The 19,263-nt window shown below is 38.5% G+C and overlaps 1 protein-coding gene across 1 annotated transcript in view; it reads left to right on the forward strand.

Moving 5' to 3' along the window:
• LOC140162030 (uncharacterized) overlaps positions 1-19,263 on the forward strand; it is a 68,107-nt gene that overhangs the window by 42,727 nt on the left and 6,117 nt on the right. The window contains exon 3 of the mRNA XM_072185320.1: positions 1,997-2,096. Coding sequence (XP_072041421.1) covers positions 1,997-2,096 — 100 coding nt within the window. The remainder of the gene's footprint in view (positions 1-1,996; positions 2,097-19,263) is intronic.

Consider the following 19,263-nt stretch of genomic DNA (forward strand, 5'->3'; position numbering starts at 1 on the left):
TTTCCAGTTAAGGTCCTCGGTAATCTTCTTATCCTTCTCAAAATATAAACCAAGACATTTCACTGGACCTTCGGTCCATTTAAAATCTGGAATTAAATTTGAGGGTTTATTTATTCCCAGCCACATTCCCTCAGTTTTTTGTTTGTTTATACTTATTCCTGAAAGAAAACTGAACTTCTCAATTTCTTCCATAACTTTTTTTAACAGAATCCATGTCATTTACAAATACAGTGGTGTCATCTGCTAGTTGAACAATTTTAATTTGTAGGTCTGGTTCCTCTTTGAAAGAGACACCCTTAATATCTACATTATCTTTAATATTTATTGACATAAATTCCGCCGCCATAATAAATAATAAGCCCGATAATGGACAGCCTTGACGAATACCTCTTTTTAATTCAAATGATCTTGATAACAATCCATTCATTGAAATGCAGCTATTTATATTGGCATAAATGGTTTTTATCCATTTTAAAATTGTGAGCCAAAACCAAATCTTTTTAGACACTTCAACAGAAAATTTATTTCCAAAGAATCGAAAGCCTTTTGGAAATCAATAAATAATATAGCGCATTCATTATTCTTACCATTACAATATTCAATAACATCCTCAATAATTCTTATGTTTTGTCCAATGAAACGACCCTTAACATATCCACATTGTTCTTCACTTATAATCTTTTTAAGAATATTTTGGACACGATTTGATAGCACAGCAGTACATATTTTATAATCATAATTTAACAAAGTTATAGGTCGAAAATTATCCAAATTGTTTTTATCACCTTTTTTATAAAGTAGGTTGATAATCCCTCGTCTCTGAGAGAATGACAATGTACCTCTTTCAAAACCTTCATTTAGGGAGTTCGTAACCATTTCTTTTATATCAGACCAAAAACATTTATAAAATTCGGGAGTTAATCCGTCAATTCCGGGTGATCGATTAAGTTTAAGTGTTTGTACTGCTTTTGTACATTCTTCGATTGTTAGTAACCCTTCACATTTGATTGTTTCTTCATTAGATAATGTTTCTACACGAGTTTTATTAATGTAGGCATCAATATCTTTATCTTCTATTTCTTTTGATTTATACAGATTAGTATAATAATCTACAGATTCATTTAGAATGTCATCTGTGTCTGTGATATTTTTACCGTTTTTTTAACTTAAGTTCTGTAATTGAATTTCTAGTTGCTTTGTGTTTTTCGAGCCCCATGTTGTTGCGGGTTGATGCATTTATATTTGCTCGCATTTTCCATTTTTATAGACAATTTTGTTATAAAATTAGCAAAGAATCACGGCTTTTCTTCTCGTGTATGAAATAGGTTAGTAAATGCGAATTACTTAATTGTTGCTCGTATCTCAATACAAGTGCATTATTTTGTACAATTTCACTCTCAACAAGTAAGACGCACTCATTAACCTTTAATTAACCTATTTAGTTAGAACCAATCAGATCACACGTTAGTAAATTACTAGCCGTGCATAAATATTGTATAATTGAACGGGCGCGCACTCCGCGTAGTGCTCGCACTGCTTTCGGACGCGTTCATTTTTCTTGCGGGTGGATGCATTTATATTTGCTTGCATTTTCCAACATTTTTAGTGACAATTTTGTTATAAAAATAGCGAAACTCACAGGATTTGTTTTTCTCCTGTATGAAATAGATTAATAAATGACAATGAATGAGTATCCCTTGTTGCTCGAGAAATTGTACAAAATAATGCACTTGTACTGAGATGTTAATGTGTGATACGCATTTATTAACCCATAATTGAAATCACGGAATACAAAGTTTATTGTGATTAAGGTATCAAGGGGTTAATGAAAGAAAGCCATATCTGTAATAGCTGCCTTATGACAATTGCTGCATTCTATAACCTATACATCTAATCATAATGACATCTGGCAGCTATTACAGATCAGATTGACCATCTTACACTAACCCCTCGACACCAAACCTGCTGCTTACGTTTCTTTGCCTTAAACACACAGATATATTTTACTGACGATGGTAGTGACAATGGTGGTACTGATTATATCGGAAAGGTGAAAGCTGACGGAACGGAATTTGAACAAATTATATCTATCACCGGTAGGTTGTCTATTTTCTTAATCATCTCAAAATTCAAAAGGCACACGACTACAAAGTAAAATACGACACACGACACGCGTCATGCTTTTCGTTGTGGTGGATGTGATCACAATCTATGTTGGAATGTCATGAAACTTGATGGATTTGATCAATCTTGGGCAGGGAAAATTGTCAAGGTCATAGGTCATCATATGTGACGCGATCAAGCAAAATCAGTCGGAACTCGGCAATATTGATTTTGAGATATAGCCAAACAAAGCGAATATTTCCTTTTGTTTCCTGTTGTTTTGGAAACACTTTAATTGCTAATATCTTTGGAACTGGTTGTCCAATTTCAATGGGTTTTTCTGCAAAAGCAGCTTTGTAAATGCTATTTAGTAGCCTATAAGAATCTGAAAATTTAATATTTCCGAGTTCCGACTGATTCTGCTTGATCACATCACATATATCAACGGAATATAGGCCTAGATTGTTGATTGTCATGAAACTTTGTGGATGTGATTGATATTGAGAATTTGAATAAAATATTTAAAGTAAATTCAGCTTTTCACCATGAAAATTCACGGTATTTCCTACATGTAATAATTATGTCCTTAATGGTATTTTTTTAAAATAATAAATACCGGTATTTCCGACCCCGTTAATTACCAGTCATCTTCCGACATCATCTTCCGATACTGTGCAGAAACCTCAGCTGGAGTATACTAGCACATTAGTTGGGGTGCATTCAAGTAAGTGCAGACAAGGTCTGGTGGTGATCCAAAACTATATACAAGGTGAATGTGCAGCTTAAAAAGATGACTGGTAAGTGAACTGGTTAGGTGAAGGAGACGCCACACACTCTGGACTTGAAGACGTCAAGGGTTGGTGACTCAACAACTTCCTGCGGCAATGCATTCCATAGACGCATAGTGTCAGGGAAGAAAGAACCTGGAGTAGAGCGGTGCGGGAGAATGGAACATGGAGCCTCTGAGAGTTGCCCAGTGGTGGTGTTTGAGGGTATTAGCTGGCTGTTCGGAATGTCAATGAGATGGTTGACGATTCGATACATCATGGTGGTTTTGGAGATTGCTCTTCGTTGTTGTAGAAATTCCCATCCGAGGTCATCCAGCATGGATGTAACACTGCTTTCTCGGGAGTATAGTCGTTCATGACACCCCGGGCAGCACTGCGTTGCACAGACTCAACCTTGGGTGATATTTCTCTTGGTGGTAGGATTCCATACACAGCTGGCATAATTATTCAACAACTGGTCTGACAAATGTGTTGTAGCAACGGGTCTTGACGTCCTGGGGACAGCAGCTCAAGTTGCGTCGTAGGAAACCAAGGGATTTCATGCCTTTCTTGCTGGTGCAGTCTGCTTGTCTGTTCCAGGATAAGTTGTCAGTGAATTCAACACCCAGGTATTTGGCGGATGGGACTGCCTGCAGAGGATGGTCATGGATAAAATATGTGGAATTCACTGGCTTGCGGCGTTTGGTAATGCGAAGAAGTTGGCATTTCTCGGCGTGGAACTCCATCAGCCATTTCCTTTCCCATTCTTACAAGGCGTTAAGATCGTTTTGGAGCTGGGTTGCATCATCGGTGTTGTTAATAACACGGTAGATAACGCTGTCATCAGCAAACAGTCTCAATGGGAGTCAACAGAGATATAGTCTGGGATGTCGTTAATATACGCCAAGAAAAGTAGTGGGCCCAGGACTGTTCCTTGGGGCACTCCCGATGACACCGGTGTTTGCTCTGAAGATTCTCCATCCAAAACCACCTTCTGGACTCTACCCTGGAGAAAGTTGCTGATCCAGATGAGCAGGTTACCATGGATGCCATAGAACTTGAGTTTATGGAGGAGGCGATGGTGTGGCACTTTGTCAAACACCTTGGAGAAATCAAGAAGAATGAGATCAGTTTGGAGGCCTTTATCCATGTTGTGAGCGAGGTCGTCAACCGTGATGATGAGTTGAGACTCACATGAGCGGGACTTCCTGAAACCATGCTGGTGGCCAGTCAAGTTGTTATGCGACTCGAAATGGCGCATCACTGAGCTATGTATGACATGCTCGAGGAGCTTACAGCAGATGGAGGTGAGGGAAATTGTTCTATAACTGGATGGTTTGTTCCGGTCACCCTTTTTGAAGACAGACCGACTTCCACACTTCAGGGAGAATTCCACTATCCAAAGAGGCCTGGTACAGAATGGTAAGCATGGGTCCGAGGCTATCAGCGAGTTCTTTTAAGAGACGGGCTGGGATGTTGTCTGGACCGGTGGCTTTATGAGGGTTGATCTTTTTCAGCAACTTGATTACACCAGTAGTTGACACCTCAATGTGTTGGATTGGTGGAAATGGGCTAGGGCCAAGGTCTGGAATGCCGGAATAATCTTCATTCTTGGTAAGACAGAGCAAAACTGGTCGTTAAGGATGTTGGCCTTATCTTTGCTACCTGTATATGTTGCACCCATTGGACGACGGAGAGGAGCAACACCATTGTTGTCGCACCGCTTGCTCGACACATGAATCCAAAAACGCTTTGGGTTTGCATTGAGGTCTGGAGAGATGATGTTGTTGATGTAACTGTTGTACGCCGCCTTGCATGCTTTTTTCATTTTCTTCTTTACGTCACTCCCGGGACGTCACTGTATCTGGCCCAAAGACGATGCTTGTGTTTACAACGACAGGAGCGGGCTTTGTTATAGGCACGTTGTTTACGCCTGCTGAGCTGTTTGATTTAGCGAGTGACCCAGGGTTGGTTGAAGCGATTTGAAGTGAATTTTGAAGGAGCAAGATCTAGTATTTGAGACAACTTGGTTTCTATGGTGTCCCTCATGTCGCTTACCGGGGATGAAGTGTCATATTTTGCAACAAACTCCTCCATCATCTTGTTACCTTCATGATGAATTACATCCATCTCTGTCTTGTTCCACAAATAAATCTTCCTACGCACAGGTTTGCGGCGCTTGGGTTTAATATCTGTGTCAACAAAAACAATCTCGTGATCACTTGTGCCTTGGATTGGTAGGCACTTGTTGACACACGATGGTCGTCATTGTAGTAATCATGTTGTTGTTAATTGCTTGTGAATACCGGTGTCCTACGACAGTTAAACTAGACCACTCAATGTCAGGCAAGTTCAGATCTCCTCCTATCCACACTACAGATTTTTTGTTGCTATTGACTACTTTCTGCATACAGTTACATAGGCAGGTCGTGTAGCTCTCTTTGTTATCAGTGGGCGGTAGACAGCGCCGACAGTGAGGGATTCACTTTTGTTTATTCTGTTCTGTTTGAAATTCAGGTCAATCTGAACAAAGATGGCTTCACAGTCATCAGCTGTGAGCAAGAGTTTACCATCTAAACCAGGGCCAACACCTATGGCAACTCCGCCATAGCTGTCGGATCGGTCCCTTCGGTGCACCTCATAATCCAATTCAGGGGGAAAGATTTCATGATTGGCAATGTTTGGATTCAGCCAAGTCTCTGTCAGAATAACAATTCCAGGTTTGGCGGTGTGTACGATGTTCCAGAATTCAACAAGTTTGCTTCTAATACTACGGCAGTTGATAACAAGGACGCCAAGGTTTGGCTCTAATCGGTGGATTGGGCTCATTCGGGGATGAACAAGCCCCAGGGGAACAAGCTGAGGGCAAGCCAATTGGGCTGGTAATACTGCATCCGCCATCAGAGTTTTCATGCGATTCATTAATTGATGTTGAAAGTGACGAATCAGAGTTTGTAATTATTGACTCGAAGAAGCTTGATGTAAACTTAGGGATACCACAGGCAGGACATTGCCAACTTGCACTGGTGGTACACAGGTAATTAAATACATGTGAACTAATGTGGACACAATTCTTGTGGAACCAAACTTCACAGTCATCACATGCAACTGCAGGCGTTTTCCAGCGAACAGCACGGTTACATACACCGCATGGGTATTTTGGTTTATAAGACATATTACAGATCCATGTGGAGGGGTATCATACAATTTTAAGCTAAAAATGATGATAGAAATAACCATCATCCACAAAAACAAGATGGCTTCCATCGGGGGCTTCCACTTGGCGGCAAAACTAAATGGATAATCACTGAACAGTCACCAATATAAAAACGTGAGAGTCTGAAGTCAGTATGTCTGAAGTAGGATTGAAGGTGGATGGTAAAATAAATACTAGAACTCAGATTTCTACTTGCGTGTCTGCTGATCAGCATCACCAGTGTAGGTAAGCTTAAAGGCCTACTACTGTAGTACGAATGATGAAGTCTTCCGAATTTGGATCCTGCATTCAAAACAGTGGAAGAAGCTTAAAAAGTCTCAAAATCCAGCACAACAAAGAAACATATTTTCAACAGTATAAATCCAGGTGATAACGGAGATACGATGAGGTGAGTAGCGGGCTCCAGAAAACATAACAAAGTGAGATTTCAGACAAAAATCAGAGAGGTCAGGAGACCATGTGTAGATTACATGAATGCACAACAACCAAAGAATTCTCGGCATTATCAATGCAAAATTATAAAACATGGTCTTCATCCGTAGCATTGGTTTTTTTAATGACAGTTCTTGTTTAACCCTCGTCCTCTGGACCTGCGACAAACTGTAAGAAACATAATGAATAAGCAAAGTTTTAATTAGGTAAGCAAATCCAGAAAATTACTCACATCTTTAGCTTTCGCCATCTTGGATGATGGCTTTCTCAAAAGAATTCAACAAATCAGCAACGGGCAATTACGGACCACGTCGCTGCCGTAAACCATGTCATAGATTTGGAAGGAGCTACAATACTTGACAAGGAAGCAAACCAGTTCAAAAGAAAAGTCAGGGAGGCCATATAGATCAGGAGAAAGGGACCGACACCATGAACCGGAACATAGGCTCATACACTCTAGATCACGTATATGATTCACTGCTTGCACCGTCACACGCTGGGAATGAGGCTACACAGCCGGTTTCCGCGGGAGAAGCAATGAACCCAGATGTGCAATGGTTTTTGGGGCTGTGGTAAGTAGGGGTGGATTGGGGTTAGGGCCTATAGGTGCGCCTGGCTACAGAGCGCATAGCTCTGTAGTCAGACGCCTATGTTCAAGGGTATTGGTAGGCATCATTTTTGCAAGACGACGGTTGCCGACGTAGCCGACGTCATTCAATGCGGCAACAGCCAATATCGTAAGCAAAACAGACAATATGACGGCAACACTGCCTGGACGTTGGACGCAATTTTTTCCCCGAGCCGAGATGCGTTTTTAGCTGTTATTGGTCCCGTTAAAGAAAAAAAAAGTGCACAAAATATATTTCCCAATGCAATGTATACATTTTCACATAAAAATAAATACTCTTGGAGTTAAAATGGATGTTAAAAAAAATTACTGACATAGTCGGGGATTGAACACCGACCGCCTGCGTGAGAGACGAGAAAGCTAACCACTAGACCAAACGTCCCTTGCTGGAAAACCTACGTTGGAAATTTCAATATATATCATAACATAGTGCGTAGACTACAAATTAATCTCAACAATAGCTTTTGACGCCGCACACCGACGATGATAATACAAGTCAGAAGGTCTTGTGGTGTAAGATATAAAAATCATAATGAGGCGGATTGCAGAACGCTCTGGGGTGAAAAATTTGGGCAATGTTAAATGAAGGTCCATAAACATCCCTATATAGGCCTATAAAATGGCGATGAGCGTTGTTCCAAGTCGCACCCTTGGTATGCTTAGAAGAACACTTTCGCCATGTAGCAGTGAAGTCAAAGCCAGAGCCTATCACTCCTTAGTTACACCGCAACTGGAATATGGAAGCGAAGCTTGGAACCCATACAACAACTCAGATGTTCAGCGCCTCGAAAGCATCCAGCGCCAGGCTGCGCGCTTTGTCTTCAAGATTTCCGTAGGACCTCATCTGTCTCAGAAATGATCCAGAAGCTTGGTTGGGACAGCCTTCAAGTTAGACGTCTATACTACGAATCCGTTATGTTCTTTAAAATCCAATACCAACTTGTCAACATCAGCCTGCCTCCATGTTACCAGTGCATCACATCCTCCATCCGGCATAACCATCCCCTGTGTTATCGCCAGCCCAGTGCAACTATACATGTCTACAACTATTCATTCTTTCCAAGGACAATTCGTGTGTGGAACAATCTCCCCGAATCAGCTGTGTGTGCGCCCTCCATCTGTGCTTTCAAGCCCATAGGCCTGAAGACACTTTAAACCAGCCAGCCCACTTTTTACTCGCACTTTCTGATGTACAGCACCAAATTTATGTTTTTAGCACCGCACCGACTATGAGGTCCAAACAACCCACTTCCAGTTTAGCTCAACGAACTGTTATAGGAAGCCACCCACTGAAGACTGAAGACACCATTAATGTCAAAACAGTGCAAAATTTACCACTTATTCCCAAAACGACGTGAGATGGCGAAAGTCCGATCCTTTTTCCACGTGTTTATTAAAAGCGGATGCGTAGCTCATATATATCTGAGTGGGTCCCCCGGGCAAAAAATAATACTTAAAACAATGCTGTGACGTCGCCACTTCTTAAAATGTTCCAAAAATTGGCCCTCCAACTCATAATAAGAGTCCAATACAAGAATCAACTGCAGAAATTCATACCTTAATAATCTATTCATATATAACCGGTTATTTGGGATAATGACCGTCCCGTGATCTTGCAATTTAATAACAAAAGCAGTCGGCGAATCTGTCTTACCAAGTCCGAAATACGGGGACGCCATCCGCCAAGTGTTTCTAGAATCCCTATAGAATGAGATAAATTTTAATGCTAATTTATTGCACATGCTACAGGGTGTCCCAAAAAAAAGAGGCCCCACATTGCGCCCTCTTTTTCTCCTATTTCTGAAAAGTTGACCAAATATATTTTGGTATGTAAAGAAACCTTCAATCGTTAGCTTTAATAAACCAAAACAATTATTTCTATCGGCGCATAACTTTTGAAGATATGTCCTTTTAAAGAAATGTATCCGTTTTTCACTCTGTCCACGGAGGAGGTTTGGCTACTTCAAAGATTGGAAAGTGCATATACCATGCATGAATATAAAACATTCCTCGATGATAACTTTATAAAATAACAACTTTATTTAAGGAATGGGCTTTACCGGTGGGCTTATGGGTTATGGATTTTGTTAAGTGTCATTAATTTGGGCGAAATTGATGTGGGATGGGACTTCTTTGCTATACTTGCAATTACTTATGTTTTTCTCGTTTCTTGCTTTCTTTTTATTGACAACATAAGTCATTTCTCTTTTTGGAATAAAAGGTAGTCCTGAAAAGGGCTGTTTAGTTTGTCTTTGGTTCTTTTGAAGTGAGTTTATTGTGCTGCTCTGCCCTCTACCTGGTTGCCTCCGTGACGAATACAGGTTTCAGCCCTAGTTCTCATTGCATTAATTGCGTTGAGTACCATCCTTAAGGCCTTTTGCGCCGGATACCTGCAAATGCAGCAGTAATATGGGGTTGCGAAGATGTTTGAAGCTAGCTGGTGATCCTCGCTTATAGTGAATGCTTTCCCAAGACTAATGCTATTATCTATCCATGTCATTAACCGTGTGTTTCGTTTAAATCTTTGATGCAGCCAAACCTCATCCGTGGACAGAGTGAACGGGTACATTTCTTAAAGAGGGCATATCTTCAAAAATTGTGAGTCGATTGAAAGAATTGTTTTGGTTTATTAAAGCTAACGATTTAGGGTTTCTTTACATACCAAAATATATTTGATCAACGTTTCAGAAATAGAAGAAAAAGAGGGCGCAATGTGGGGCCTCTTTTTTTTGGGACACCCTGTATTAAGCCTGGTTACCTTTTTGAAATAGCCAAGTGGGACGGTTTTCAACATGCAATGTAATATTTTTGTGTAAAAACTGGAGTATCTTATGTATGAAAGAATATAGGGGGACCTATGAATATTAACTGTGCATCATATATAACGATTCGTGATACCCAAGCGGGCTACAGTTTATGTGCTTTAGGAGACAGAAAATTTTATTTTAATTTTATAATCGCCAAAACTGTTTTTGAATTTAGTGAAAATGAAGACTGAAAAATGGTGAAAATTCTATGTACAAATTACATAAAACCCCGCTAAAGATTACTGTTTCGTTTTTATGGTAATCTAATCTTTTATTTTCCGAAATTAACTTAGGGGTTCTATGTATTAATTTGTGTATAAATTATAAAAAACCCTATCCTCTCTGAGAATAAATATATATAAGACTCCAACCTCACCTGCAAAAAAATATTTTTCGGGGGATAATTTGGGATAAGTTCGGGCCTATTTTATTGCGACAATTTTCAAAATCTATAAGGTGAAATGTGTCGCGGGGATGTGCGGCAGATTTGGGGTGCATTTTCAGCCATTTAGTTTAGACTCTGTTGTATTTTTAGCCATGATTTTATTGACCCTCAGTGTCATGAAAATTAGGTTTAAGAAGGGTATTTGTCAATAGTTTTCTCGAAAAAGTAAAAATTTGGTTTAAAATCGTAGTTTTTCGGAGTCACAGCCGTTATTTTAAGCCTAAAATCAAAGTGTTAATACCATGCTAAAAACAAGATTCACACTCAATTTTGAAGTTCTGGCCGATTTCTGCCCCGCACGTACAGCAGGCAAATTATTGTGGCGTGGTAGGGCCTATATATCGAAAGAAGACACTTTTGTGCGAGATCGTAAATGAAGAAATAGCAACAAATCTATACCCGGGTGATTTTTTTCTCAATTTGGGTTTATTGCAAATTTGTGATGTAAATAATGTTTAAAATATTGTCTGACAGTTTCAGACCGGAATATAACTATTTTGTATTTTTTCAAACATTTTTCAACATCATTATTTTTAAAGGCCGATAATACCATACCCCCCCCCCGGGACCATACCATAACCATAACTCAATATATTCGCTTAGGAATTTCCGATTTCATTGGGGAAAACGGCGTTGTGGATCAAAATATCTCCATATTATTTTAAGATAATGTTAAGCACTCAAAATTGATATCCTGCCCAAAAGTGCCTGTTTTTGATATAGGGCTACCATGGCCGCAATTGTACAATTGTCGTGATGACTGGCTTCCAAAATGTAGGCCTATTTTAAATTATAAATCTGGTCCCGCTAGAGGTGTGTTTTTACCCGCGGAGGTCTCTTCGTGGATGTCTCTTCGGGTTCGTGGATGTGCCACAGTTTTGGGGTAGGCCTACCTTTTCAAAGACTATGATGGGTGGGTTTGGGCGCATTTGTGCAAAAGTGCCCTTAAAAAAAGCGAAGGTCTGCGTGACCCATCCCCGCCGTAGAAATGTTTTGAAGAGACCTGTCCCGAGGTGTTTTTATAAAAAATTGGTCGGGCCTGCTAAAAAATACCTCCCGCAATCAAGCATTGGTAGGCCTATCAAAAAACCTTGAGAACCTCCCCCCCACTCAGCCCCGGGACCTCCATGACATGATATTCTCCGCGAGTCCACCAGAAAATATTTAAAATATAACATTTTGATAGGCCTACTATATTTTTCTGTAAACCTTTCTTGTACCACGTAGGTCCGAGGCTACCGTGATAATGTTGCAAAGTTGCGGAAGTTCATTCATAAATTTCCCATTTCCACTCGATCGACAACAACAGACCAGCACGCAGCGCGCAGTAGCTATTAATCAGAGACAAGTGCGTTTCCCTTTCAACAGAAAATATGTGACTGACATGATGTACGCTTCAAATAATCTGGCTCTCGTCAAAAGTGTATAATAATGGAAAAGATTTATAATGAACACTCCCTTATTTAGCCACACCTCAGTTCCTTGCTCGGGTTGCCTGGTTATCATGCATGCGCTTGCAAAATCCTACGCCTAGCGCCTATCGCCTTCCCTTGGTAAAATCCCTGATAAAAACTCGTGATATTGAAATTGAATTTCAGCGCCAAACCTTCCGTCATCTGGCATCATGGACGGATATGCAGTGGCAGCGCTAGGAGGGATTTTTTCTTTCCCCACCCACTTGTTAGGCAATTTAGTGCAACATTTTTCGAATTTCCCCCCTCTCAAATTCACTTTTTTCCACATGCCCCAAAAAAAATTTCTGGTTCCGCCACTACGGATATGGGCATAGCTAGCCCCCCCCCCCCCCGAGTATCCCTTAGCTATGCTGGACGTATGAGAAATTTAGTACTTGTTCAATTCCGCAATTTTAGACATTTTAATGGTATATACGAGGGTTGGTCAATAATATCCCGCAACCATTATTTATCTCCGCTCATGCATGACTTAGATGACTGTTACTTACGATCAATAAAGTTTGTACCTTTGTCTTTGAACACGCACAACAATTAGTATCAGAGTACCTTTAATTACGTAATCTCATTTGCATAAAGTCATTGCTATATGTACACTGACAATTGTCAACATTGGCGAGAAATTTGAATTGGCTTTGAGGAACGTGTAATAAAAAGAAGCAGAAGTAAGGACCAAAGCAGTTTACAAGCCTTATTTTTGGTATGAGGTAATCTGAGTATATTCAATTGATAATTGCGAAAGAAGAAATGTATCCGTCAACAGATGAGGAAAGGGACCGTCTTTGAACTTCACCAAAAATAGGCCTATAACAACAAGCAAAAATGGTGTGAAAAACGCGAAAAAGAGCCCACACGGCAGAAGAAAGAATCCAAATTATCTCCAAAACGAAACTAAAACAAATATGATTATTGGTATGGTATTTGAGATCATAGTCAGGACAATAGAATTTGTTGCAACAAAAATAGAAATATGCGCATGCGTTGATGGTATGCATGATTGAAAGTACCAAAAATGTATGAAAAAAGTAAAAATTCATCAAAAACGCGCTAAAAATATGACTAATACAAGGTTTGCGGAACAGTAGCTGTGTGAGTGAATTGCTATACCGGGTCTTATGCTAGAATTAGACAAACCTTTTGAAAATCAAATTTCTTATTCAATCCAGAGCCTCTCTATGGTGTGCTACTATAATTACAAAAACAAGACCTTTTGAAATTAAGGGTTCATTAAGAAAGAAATGTTTATGGTTTCACCACTGGGACCTCCCTTTTTTATAATCAGTAGATACCCAATCAAACCAGGTACCATTGGTTAAATTTTGTCATCGATTAATCTTTCTATCTCTTATTATGTAAAGAACAATGGGTGATAAAGCCTACTCAAAATTGGAGATATTCAACACGATTTCTTTTCTTTAATAAAAATGGTATATGTCTAAAAAGAGTCCAGCATCATGCCTATGTTACCGGTCTATAAAGCTGCAAAAACCGTGCCAGATTCTATACTTTTATTCTCGAGATATTTGGAATTATGTAACAATACCTCAATTTGGCGCGAGATTTTCTTGACTACTTTTCACCATAAATCAGGCAGTGCCCATACGCTATTGTGTTTATGCTAATGTCATTACGTAATTAAGCATTCAGCATCGCTAATACATATTCGTTTTGAAAGACAAAAGTACAAACTTGAATTTAGCGTAAGTAACAGCCATCCAAGTCATGCATGAGCGGAGATACACCATAGTTGCGGGAACTTATTGACCAGCCCTCGTACAGTGTAAGCCTATATATAGCCTATAGAAAAACGGCTAATCGTTATTAATTTTACCAATGGTATATTAATACTTAAAATGAAAATGTTAGCTTTTGAATTGATGACATTTAACTATAATAAAGTAACACTAGTGGAAATTGTAAAATGAGAATTCTTTCAAAGCGATGAGAATTGGACAAAACTATGAGAATTGAAATTTTCTCATCCAAATGAATGAGAAATACTAATTCACCTGTCAACAACCTGTCACAGATGGTCGTTTGACACTGAAATTAATGTGAACTTCAATTTTCTCATAAGGAATTATTATGATTACTTTGTTTTGATGCAAAACACCTACATTGCGTTAATTGTGTCCAAATAGGTGAATCTAAGGAAGCCATAACCAGTATCTTGAGACTTTGCTAATTTTAATTTATAATCTCACGGATTTCATTATTGATCATAATTTTTAAAAACAAATTTAAATCGATAAACTGCGCCGTCGTAGGTGTCATCTGAGATTTTAAAAAGGGATAAAGAACAGAATTTTACAGGAAAAAAAAATCGGCGACAATTGGACTCGAACTCCAGACCTCGTGATCGCAAGGCATTAACGAAACCACAACACTGCAGTAGGGCCGTTGTCAGTCGTGCAGAGTTATTTATAATAAGTATAACAGGTTGATGGCCGAACGGTCGACACAGTGTTAAAAGAAATTAATGTAATTTTCTTTATTTAAATTTTGTCGACCGTGAGGAAAGTGCACGAATCAAAATTCCAACTTTATTTTCATAACCCTAAATACATTGCCAACAAATATATTCGTAGTAAACCGATACAATTATGACTATTTGAGACGTTTCAGTTCAGTTTTGTATTACGCCACGGGCCATACGTACATTGAATAACTTAATATACATTACAAATCGATTAAATGTTAATAGAGTTCCACGTGGTGCATCGGTAGATCATCTGACTTGTAAACTGTAGGTTATATTAAGGGTCATGGGTTCGAATCTTCTGTAGTGCTATTTTTTTATTATTATTACTTTTCCTCTTCTCTTCTATAAGATATGTTTAAAACCTTTTTTATCTCAACTTATTTATTCAATTTATACAACTGCATTATCGGCATATATTTATACCAAAGATCTATGAGTGGATTGGAAGGTGAGCGGGTCTTTTGGTGAATCTCAATTCTTTCTTTCTTTCTTTCTTTCTTTCTTTCTTTCTTTCTTTCTTTCTTTCTTTCTTTCTTTCTTTCTTTCTTTCTTTCTTTCTTTCTTTCTTTCTTTCTTTCTTTCTTTCTTTCTTTCTTTCTTTCTTTCTTTCTTTCTTTCTTTCTTTCTTTCTTTCTTTCTTTCTTTTTGTTTTCTTTTTTCTTCACATTGCCAATTTACGCTTCTTCTGTATTGCATAATTATTAAAATGTCTTTATATGAAATATTAAATGAATAAATCTTGATTGATTGATTGATTTCTATTTCCATGTATCAATGCTTGGGTTTTCTTCAACATGTTCAATTTTGTTATGTTTTTATATATATTATTATAGAAATTCATAGGCCTAATAACTGCATATGCATATTTCGCAACCTCGGTTCAATAAAACCGTCCATATGAAGTTCGCCATAGGATATTTTATTTGTATAATTTCCAGCCTATTTTGAATCCCCTCCCTCCACCACCAACCAATGTTGGAGCAAAGATATACATGATATAGCACATTTAAAAAAATGCGGTGTTTGTTATACAACATTGAATAATGGGGCGGGGGGGGTCATTGAACCGTGGATGTGTCACAGCAAATTTGCACTTGATTGTAGCTATATACAAGATACAGAACATCAGGATGACGGTTGAAACTTAAATTTCCTCATTTAAAACAATGTGACAGGTGGTTGCCCGGGGTGGTTGACACGCTAATTGGTATTTCTCATTCATTTGGATGAGAAATACTCAATTCTCATACTTTTGTCCAATTCTCATCGTTTTGAAAGAATTCTCATTACAATTTTTCTACTAGTGTAACACAAAAAAGGAAAAATTACAGAAACATTTTGGTAGATTTTCAGTGCTTAGACTTGTTCCAAGTCTTTGATTGTTGTGACTCGATCAGTTTCAGAAAATATGCCAAAAATGCATGTTTTGGCGCTTTTTTTCCAAGAAATTAGTAAAATAGTGAACTTTTTCTTTTATCTCCAGTTTGTAGCCTACTAAATGAATGATTAGAATTGGGGCAGGCCTATGTTTCATTTGACAGAACTTGATAATTGTTTTAATCCCCAAAAATTAGTGTTCAGTTTTTTTTTTTTTTTTTTAATGGGGAGTAGGCCTTCAAAACGAAATTCAAATTTGGCAATATTTTCCATTGCGCAACGAATTGATCTGCGTGAAAATATTTGTACATAGCCGAAACATGTGGCCAGAGCGGGATGAGTGGTATAAAAATCTTAACTTTTGAGAAAGGACGTATGAAATTGTGGTTGTATGAGGCTGTGGATCACGAAATGCCCCTTTAATGTGTGTGCTAGGTAAAGTCGTTCTTCCTCCCTTTCGACCTGCCAAAATTCAGTCCCCCCGGCCCGGCTTGCCCAAAATTTGCTTTCTCGAATTATAACTCAAGGCTGTGCAATATTAGCCTACTAATTATAAGCAAATTTCCAAGCGACTCGCTAAAAATCGCTTGCCTCCCGTCTCGGCCAGCCAAAAATCGCTTGTCCCACCCCCCTGGACTGCCAAATTTTTTTGTGGCCCCCTCCCCCTTGGCCTGCCAAAAATGCCCCCCCTTTGCACATGCCAATTTTTTGGGATCCCCAATTTCCATACCTTAAATGGATTTCTAGATATCTACTTGTTGCAAGCGCAGCAAGCATGAAAATGTGGATTTTTTTTCGCGCCCTAACTACCACCCCCCCAAAGCTAGAAAATACCTAAATATTTTAAAATCCAAACTCGGCAACACCGCTTTGTGACGTAAGGAATCGGACAAATAGAGCCCGTCGTACATAAACAACGTGTTGATTTAGAAAAAAAATGAGTGTCAGTTCTGTCCAAAAAAAAATTTCGAATTTTGGCCTTGAGCAGCGACAATCAGAGGTAAGAAAAACACAGTATGACGCCGCTTGAAATATACTATCAATTTTGAAGTTTGTACTTCAAAGCACAAGCCGAAACGAGGTGAAATGGTTCTAAAAAAATTGAATTCGCTGCATCTTTTTATCGCGAAAATAGACAATTTGGCAGCAGCGAGTCGGAAAAATGGCCACTATCTCAATTTTCTGCTATCATAATAAAAATTAAATAGCACCTGCATGTAGAAGAGGGTATATAGAAATAATGTAGGTCAGAATTTTGTCTAAGAAATCGTGTACGGAATTATTATTACTGGTTACAAAAAGACACTGATGGGAGCCATTTTACTTCAAATTCAGGCAAAATTTAAGCTTACTGGAACAAATCGAGACAAGCAATATCAAGAATGAATATGCGCATTCTTTTATTGATTTGTTTGTAATGTGCATCAGAGTTCCCAAAAAATCGGAACAAAACAAAAATTCAAATGCTTGAAAAATACATTTCTTTATGTGCTAAGTGAAAAATTCAAGCATAATAATTATTTCCAGAAATAGATAATTTTAAAGGGGGCTACATGCACCCCATTTGCCTTTCGAAAATGACAAAATTGAGCGTAACCTTAATATTTAATTCTATACCCGATATGTTGAAATTATGTATAGGCCTATAACTTACGATTTCAAGGTGGCTACGTAAGAATCGATAGGCGACTGGTTTATCGCCCACGCGGGTACTGTCAACCTGGTATTACTTCGATAGCGGCAATGTGCGGCATGGGTTCGAGGTCCACCTCTGACAAGTGTAATTTTTGAAACTTTTTATTTAAGGGATGGGGTATGAACGTTTGGACAGTATTTATTTTGGGACATTAGAGAACATCAGACATATCGAATTGCATTCTGAATACGAAGAATGTCCTTCTGATATCAAATAATTTTGATTTTTTGAAATTCGCAATTTAATACACATTTTATGGCAAATCATTCAAAATTGATATTTTTGATATTTAACAGTACTCGAAGTAAACTTTATAAATCTGATGATTTATACTTAGAGTGTATGTAGGTGGGATGAAAAGCCGACGATCAATTGAACATTTTGACCTTTCGTATTGAATATATGGATTTTTTTTTATATGGATAACAAAATAGGTCTTTTTGGGAAAAAATCCATATCTTCAATATGAAAGGTCAAAATTTTCAATTGACCGTCGGCTTTTCCTCCCAGCTACATACACTTTAAGAATATATCGTTAGATTTATATAATTTACTTCGAGGACTGTTATATCAAAAATTTGAAAAATATCAATTTTTATAATTTGTCATAAAATTTGTATTATATTGTGATTTTCAAAAATGAAAATTAGAGAATAAAGGTATTGTTTTTAGCCCCTGGAGTGCATCTATCGTCTAATATAACACGGGCGACATCATTATTTTAAGTAAAACAACGAGGCGAAGCCGAGTTGTTTTACGCCAAAAATAATGATGTCGCCCGTGTTATATGAGACGATAGATGCACGACAGCGGCTAAAAACAATACCTTTATTCTCATTCTTAAACACTTCAATTCAAATAAAAATATCATACAAATTTTAATCAAATTAAATCCTACATTTTGCAAGGAATTACCTAGGGCTTAAAATCGATCAGTCCCGTTGTTGCTGTGCGCCTCTGATTGGTCCAAATAGCAAGTACGCGTATCGCGTCGACGCACACGCGCTGTCCCGTGTGATATCGTGTCATATCACACGGGTAAAGCTGGGTAAGAACCAATAAGATTGCAGGAACGTTCTCAAGTGTTTAAGAATATTTGATATCAGAAAGACATGCTTCGTATTCAGAATGCAATTCGATAGGTCTGAGGTGCTCTCATGTCCCACAAAAAATACTGTCGAAACGCAATAAACGCTCATTCTAGATCCCTTAAAGGAAATGGGGCTAGTCGAATTTATATATGGCGTAGGGAGGAGTGGTACGTCGCATCGTACCGAATGAGAAATCAAAATACGAAGAACCAAAAATGCTCAATATATTGACTACTTCATTTGGTAAATTAGGTTTAGTGTCTTTAACATATCGTTTTTGTGTTAAGTGTTCGAATACTTTTTGTGCGCAGTATACATGCTTTTCATCACCTCACTTCAAACGCCAGATGCCTGATATATGCCTTCACATTGGAGATGACATCGTCCACCCCTCTACTAGTGTCAGAAACCTGGGCGTTATCTTTGATGATGTTATGAGTATGTTGCCGCAGATAACTTCACTGTCAAAGAACATCACATATCACTTACGCAATATTACTCGGATCCGTCGTTTTCTTGATAATGAAACATGCACCCATGTTGTTCGATCTCTTGTGCTGTCACGTCTAGACTATGGGAATGTACTATTAGCAGGAACTAATGCAACTTACATCATGAAATTACAACGCTTGCAGAACTGGAGTGCAAAATTAAGTATGACCTTCTTCTAAGACCTGCTTCTAAGTATGACCATGCCAGCCAGTATTTGCAAGAACTTCATTGGCTCCCTGTGAAGCAGAGAATTT

Source organism: Amphiura filiformis, chromosome 10 (genome assembly GCF_039555335.1).
Source record: "Amphiura filiformis chromosome 10, Afil_fr2py, whole genome shotgun sequence".
Lineage (NCBI taxonomy): Eukaryota > Metazoa > Echinodermata > Ophiuroidea > Amphilepidida > Amphiuridae > Amphiura > Amphiura filiformis.